This window comes from Ursus arctos, unplaced genomic scaffold (assembly GCF_023065955.2).
Source record: "Ursus arctos isolate Adak ecotype North America unplaced genomic scaffold, UrsArc2.0 scaffold_19, whole genome shotgun sequence".
In the NCBI taxonomy this organism is placed as follows: domain Eukaryota; kingdom Metazoa; phylum Chordata; class Mammalia; order Carnivora; family Ursidae; genus Ursus; species Ursus arctos.
The window spans coordinates 48,819,023-48,825,447 of record NW_026622863.1 but is presented as its reverse complement, the minus strand read 5'-3'; the positions used below and the strand labels follow the sequence as shown (position 1 = coordinate 48,825,447).

The window sequence follows — 6,425 nt, the reverse complement described above, 5'->3', positions numbered from 1 at the left end:
TGGGTGGCGGTGCTGACTGTCGAGGGGCCTGAGGGGGCCGGGGACTTGGGGAGCCGAGTCTTGGGCTCCGCCTGGGCTGGGTGGAGCTCAGGGAGGGGATATGATGGGTTGGGGTTTTGTGGTAGGGTGGGGGGCGGGAAGAGAGGGGCCCAGAGTTTGGGCGGGGTGTGGGTGGAGGCCCGGAAATGGGGGCACAGGACCGAATCTCCCCGCGCCCCTCCTTTCTGTTCCTAAGTACTCCCTCCCCAGGGGCCTTAGCAGCCTGGGGGCAGAGCCCTGACAAGCAGATGATGTGAGGTGACAAATCAAGACCTTCCCCTTCCCCGCTGCGCCGTGTGATGGGTGGTAGGAGGCCAAAGGGCTAGCCCTGAGTGCTTAACCCCGCACCTTCCCTTCCCTCCCCACGTGGGCCTGGGCTTATGTGGAGCCTCGGCCCACATGAAGTGGGGCCGGGAGAGCCTGGGACCTGGCTTGCAGAATGCCTCCGCCCTGCTGGGAGCTGCAGTGATGGAGGTGCCCCGATGAGTCCCTTCCCTTCACCAGGTCAGTTAGCACTTAGCAGGAGCCAGGCCCCGTGCTAAGGTCCTCACAGCAGGCTCAGGAAGTGGGGATGGTGAGCACAAGTTCCAGAAAATGAGATGGGGAGGAGGGGCTGCTCAGGGCCCCCAGTGGGTCATCAGAATTCGTAGCTAGTCCTGTGGGGCTCCCTCTGCACGTCTCTGGGCCTCAGCATCCTCTGTACAACGGGCCTGACGCTAATGCCCACCCCCTGGGTTGCCGGGGGATGCGCCCCAGTGCCCAGAATAGGACCTGGCCCCTCTCAGGGCCCCGGGAACACTTGAAGAAGGATGCAGGTGGCCAGATGGCCATCAGATGACACAGGAGCCTAGCTGTGAGCTCCACGTGGCCTCGCTCCCCCCGCATCCCTCTGGGCTCTGAGCAGCTTCCCCAGGTGGTGGTTTGGGTTTTCACTCCAGCCTCAGACTTCCTTCCCCAGCCCCAGCCCCAGCCCCAGCCAGCCCCCGGATGTGGTGGCAGAGTCACTACTGTACCGACCTCAGCTGCCCCCCGCAGCCCTTTAGCGGGAAGGGGGCTCCTCTTGAGGCCCCCATCCCCAACCAGCCCTGCTGGTCTGGAACCCGGGTGGGCGGGTGGCCCATCTCCACTGGGATGCCTTTGAGGCTCAAAGCCAGGCCTTGACGCCTTAAGTGAAGGGGGTGGGTGGCAGCGGCTCTAGTGGTGATCTTGGACAAGTCATTGGGTCCCTAGGGGGTTCAGTTTCCTGCATGTAAACTAAATGGCGGCCATTCTTTTATTATTAACTGGGGAGGAGAAGTCCAGTCTGAGTTGTTGCCGAATGGGCTGGAAGAGCTGTTTGAGCACCAGCCTGGCACACAGTAGGTCGGCATTCAGTGCTTGCTGGTTGACTGACTGAATGAACAGACTCCTAAACACCTGAGGGCTTGAGGTGCCCACCCCTTTATCTCTGCAAAGCCTGCTGAACTTCAGCCCTGTGCCCACAAAGACCCTCTGGGCTCGGTCCTATTACTGTCCCATCTAACAAGGGGGAGCAGGCTCAGAGAGGGGAAGCCACTACCTAAAGTCACACAGACACGTGCACACTGCCCCGGAGAACAATCAGTTCGTGTCGGGGGGTGGGGTGCGTGCGCTGTCTCCCCTGGTCGCTCCGGCCCTTTCCAGCTCCCCCAGGTCTGTGGCTCTTCACTCTCCCGAGGGCTGGCGCCAAGGAGGGAGCTGATTGAAGGAAAGTACACCTCTTCTCTACCCTCCCAGTGCCTGACCAGCCCCGCACAGCTAACCCAGTCCCGGCCCCTCCAGTTGCCTCCATGCACCTCGTCAGGGTTGCCAGAGACAGACGTGAGGCCAGGTCCTTCCGCCCGTCCGGGGGCCTCTGTCTTCCCACCTGTGTAATGGGCTGGGGGACCTCTCCGGCACCGCCTCCCCTGGGCGGGGTTCGGGGGGGGGGAGGACGACGCTCTGAAAAGTTGCATGTCGAGCCCAGAGGTCCCTGAGCGGGCCGGACCTGACACAGTTTCCCACCCTTTCCCCTGGGTGGGCGCCGGATGCAAGCCAGGCTACACTAGACGGCCCCCTTCCTTAAAGGGCCAGGCGCCTCTTCAGCCCCGGCCCCGCGACCGATGGCTCGCCCCTCCTCTCCAGCTCAGGGAATAGTTAACTTTCCAGACTTGGGCGTGTTGGGGGGAGGAATCAGTCCCGGATCCCTGCCCCTGCATCTCTCACCGGACGCGGGCGGGGCAGGTGACGCCCCCAACTCGGAGGTGCGGGGCCCGCCCTCCCCTTCCGCCCCCGGCCCCCAGCAGGCTCCGCCCCTCTCTAGCGTCACCGAGGCCCGCGCGGATTGGCCGACTGCGCCATCGCTCCAGACACTTCCTCCTGGGCCGCAGCCGCAGAGTTAAACTTTGAAGGGGGAAAAAGAGCCATCGGCGCCCAGCGCCGGGCGACCCTCCCTTCCCCCCACTCACCGCCGCCGGTAACGCCCCCTTCTCCGCGGCCCCCGACCGAACTTTTCTCCAACTTCTGAGACCCGTGAGATTCCCTCCTTAGCACCCCGGCCCTCGGGATCCCTTTGCCCATCCCCGGGCCCGTCGAGTCCTTGAGCTTCGCTCGATACCCGACTCAGAGAAAGCTGTCCTCCACCCCCAAGGTCTGATGAATCCCTCGGGCTCCCTTCTTAATTGGATCCTCGTCTTAGACCCACTGGATTCTGGGATTCCCGCCTGCTGCCTTCTCAAGCCTTTCTCTCTCCAAGGGGCTTTTGGATCCTGGGGCTCTCCTGATCGCTGAGATCCCGACCTACTGGATTTTCTTGATTTCTTGGAATCTTTCAAGTGCTGGGTCCCTCAAAGCGTTAGATTTCTCCTTTATGATTCCCGGGCGTTTGACCCACTGGATTGCGTTTCTTTAATTTCCCAGGGTCCCGCCATCCTCGAGTGCCCTCAACCTGCTAGATTTCTTTTCTCGTATCCCCGGGATCCCCGCGCTCCCACCACCAGCTTACGAGCTCCCTCGGATCCAGTGACCCGGGTTCCCCAGGCTCCATCAGCCTCATCCCGGGTGGGCGCCGGGCGGCCGGTCCCGGGACTCCCCCGGCCCCACCCCGCCCATGGCCGCCTCCCCTTCCCATCTCTCCGGGCTCCCAGGCTCTCCCGGGCCGGGGTCTCCTCCGCCCCCCGGCGGCTTGGAGTTGCAGTCGCCGCCACCACAACTGGCCCAGGTCCCAGCTCCGAGCTCCGGGGTCTCCTTCCACATCCAGATCGGTCTGACCCGCGAATTTGTGCTGCTGCCCACCGCCTCTGAGTTGGCCCATGTGAAGCAGCTGGCTTGCTCCATCGTGGACCAGAAGGTGAGAGCAGGGTTCCTCCCAATCAGCTTGGGGAGAGGTCTGGAGGGGGTGGGGGCGCTGGCAGAGGTGTCCTGGAGCCTGGCATAAGGGGAGGGGAAAAAGGAGGATTAAGCCTTGGGCGACTGGGGGTGGAGTGGGGATGGGGCATTTAGCCTCCAGTTGTCGCCTCACCCCACTACCCCTCGGAGGGAGGCCTGGGCAGGGGTGGGGTGCTCCAAAGGCCTCCCCAAATTGCGTGTCCCTGCATGTTGTTTTCTGGGGCCAGCAGGGAGGAAGGGAGGGGCCAGCTAGGTGTAGAAGTGAGGAGGAAGGGGCATGTGGGGGCGCCAGATGGGGGACCTCCGCGTTCAAGCCCATCCCCGACCTCCCGTTTGGTGGAAACAGTAGAAATTGAAGCCGGGCTGGCCATGGCTATCGGGTGACATGTGTGGGTGTGGGTGCCTGTGCGAGCTGCCAGGGGCAAGTGAGGTCTCCGAGCCCAATCTCTGCCCTCCCCCAGGCCTGAGATGTGTGTGGAGGGGCAGGCACCTCTTTGGAAACCCCAGAGGCTCTGGGGACTCTTGTCCCCTCTCCTAATCACAGTGTCCCCACCCCTCAAGTCTGATGCTGGCCTATTAAAACGGGCCTTCCCCAACCCCACCCTACTCTTAGTTTTGGACACCAGGGTGGGAAGCTGGGGACCATGGCAAGAGGGAATCAGGTGGAACTCAATGCCTGAATTCTAGAATGTTAAAAGTTAGGGTAGTGGGTTTCTCTGTTGTTGGAATTCTAGACTGTAAAAATGTTAGAACATTAGAATTCTAGATTGTTCGAATATGCAACTGCTAGGTAATCAAACTCCTCTGATATGAAAGTGTCCAGGGGCACTTGGCTGGCTCATTCAGCAGAACATGTGACTCTTGATCTCAGGGCCATGAGTTCCAGCCCCATGTTAGGGGTAAAAGCTTACTTAAAAAAAAAAAAAAAAAAAAAGACAGTGTACAAACATTAGAATTCTAGGTTGCTGGAGTCCTAAAACATTAAAATGGTAGAATATTAGGCTCCTGAGTTGTTGGAATCCTAGCATGTTAAAATGTTAGAATTTTGGAATGCTGGGTTGTTGAAATCCTTTAAATGGTAAGATATTCAAATGAATCCTAGTTTATTAGATTCCTAGAACGTGAAAATATCAGACCGCTGCTGATCTAGATAGTTGAAATCCTGAAACATATCATGATAATATGTTGGAGGGATAATATATATATATATATAATATATATGGCCCAGTCACTGGGCCATGCACTGGAGTATATTATATGGGAGCATGTTGGAATCCCAAAATATCCAAATTCCAGAATCTTCTCAGATTGCCAGAAATGAATTCTTTGGGCTTCAGAGAAACATCGGGAACTGGGCCAACTCCCCCATTTTACAGACAAGGATGCTGAAGCTTAGAGACAGAAACCCCCCCCACCCCCCAGCAATCAAGGCCCAGGCAGTCCCTGTGAGCTGTGGACCGTCTCCCAGCAGACAAGAACAATATGGGGCTTCCCTGACCCTCCACCAGAACCCCAAACCCACAGGTCCAGTTGTCACACCCAACTCAGCCAGCTCTTTGGGAAGACAGATGGGGGTGGGGTAGAGTGCAGATTGTCCCCTGGTGTAATTTGCCCAGTGCCCAAATCTTCAGCCTCCTCCCTCAGGCCTCACCCCAGTTTTGTTTTCTGTCTCCTGTCCAGGTGTGGTAGGGCCCCTTTCCTTCCTTCCAGCTGCCCCACCTGGGTAGTTTCACTTTCTGTTCTACCAGGTTTCGTTTCCTGCCCCCCCCCCAGCCCCAGCTAGGGACACCTGGGTCCTTTGGACATTGGGTGGGGGGCACCCTCCCTACCTCCAGCTCTCTAGAGTGGAGCCTTTGCCTTCCTGCCTCCCGGCCTCCTTCCCCCCCCCCCCCCCCCCCCCCCGCCTCCCCATGAGTCCTAAGTCCCCTTCTTCCAGCCGGCCCCACCCCAGTGCTGGGCCTGGAGCCAGGTAACAGGGACAATAGATCCAGGAAGGAAGCTGGGGTGGTGTGGGGGCTTAAAGGAGGCGGTGTCCACATGGCCCCCCCACCCCCACCCGGAAAATTCCGGGTGCTCACGCTCCCAGGGCCACTCTCTCTCCACCCCAGTTTCCCAGTCCAGCCACCAAACTCCATCTGCGCTCTCTCCCAGCACACCTGGGGCCCTGGCACCCTGCCCGCTCGCTCAAGCTGCGCCTGGGAGGGAGCAGGCAGGAAGTGCAGGGCTGCGGGGTCTCTGTTTCCGGGGGAAACCGTGGGCCCTACCCTGGGAGTGTTCCAGACCGCTGCCGCCGAGCTCAGAGCCTTTCCGTCACCACCTCTCTCTCCCGCCCCTCAGTTCCCCGAGTGTGGCTTCTACGGTCTTTACGACAAGATCCTCCTCTTCAAACATGACCCCACGTCGGCCAACCTCTTGCAGCTGGTGCGCTCCGTTGGAGACATCCAGGAGGGCGACCTGGTGGAGGTGGTGCTGTCGGGTGAGCGGCGGAGGCCCGCCTGGGGGCGCAGCCTCTAGCAGGGGCGGGACTCCCTTCGGGGGTGGTCCCAGAAATAGGCTTCTTAAAGTCAGGGCCAGTGGTTCTAAGCCTTGGTGGCAAGTTAGAATCATTACCGCCCTGGAATGGGTAAATAGGTTGCGAGTGCGCACGGCGGAACTCGCAGGGGATCGAGCGTAGGCGATGTCCAGCAGCCCGGATGAAGCTCACAGACCCGAGGCCGAAAGGCGTTCTCTAGACGTCAGACTCCATACTGTGTAATTCCATTTAGAAAGCAGAGACGGATACAGTTAGGAGCGCGTGCCTTCGGAGAAGGGGCAGTGTTCCCCACGTGGGTGAAGGGCTCCACCATCACCTGGGGGCCGGGAGGGAGATTTCTGGGGATCAATTTAAACTTCCACTTATTTATCAGGATGTTGGTGACCTAGTGTGTATAGTGTGACAGTCACTGGGCCATGCACTGGAGATGTGTCTTTTTCTAGACATATGTTGTACTTTGATACAGAGT

At 59.5% G+C, this 6,425-nt stretch overlaps 1 protein-coding gene across 2 annotated transcripts in view; it reads left to right on the top strand.

Moving 5' to 3' along the window:
- The first annotated feature begins 2,395 nt into the window (after positions 1-2,395).
- PRKD2 (protein kinase D2) overlaps positions 2,396-6,425 on the top strand; it is a 33,773-nt gene continuing 29,743 nt past the window's right edge. Inside the window, exons 1-3 of one of the 2 annotated variants that reach the window (XM_026481984.4) lie at positions 2,398-2,512; positions 3,296-3,385; positions 5,761-5,899. Coding sequence is in view for 1 of the 2 variants with exons in the window: in XM_026481982.4 (XP_026337767.1) it covers positions 3,146-3,385; positions 5,761-5,899 (379 nt within the window). In the remaining variant the exon portion in view is untranslated. Of the gene's footprint in view, positions 3,386-5,760; positions 5,900-6,425 lie in introns of both variants that reach the window. The other variant, XM_026481982.4, reaches the window with a different exon arrangement.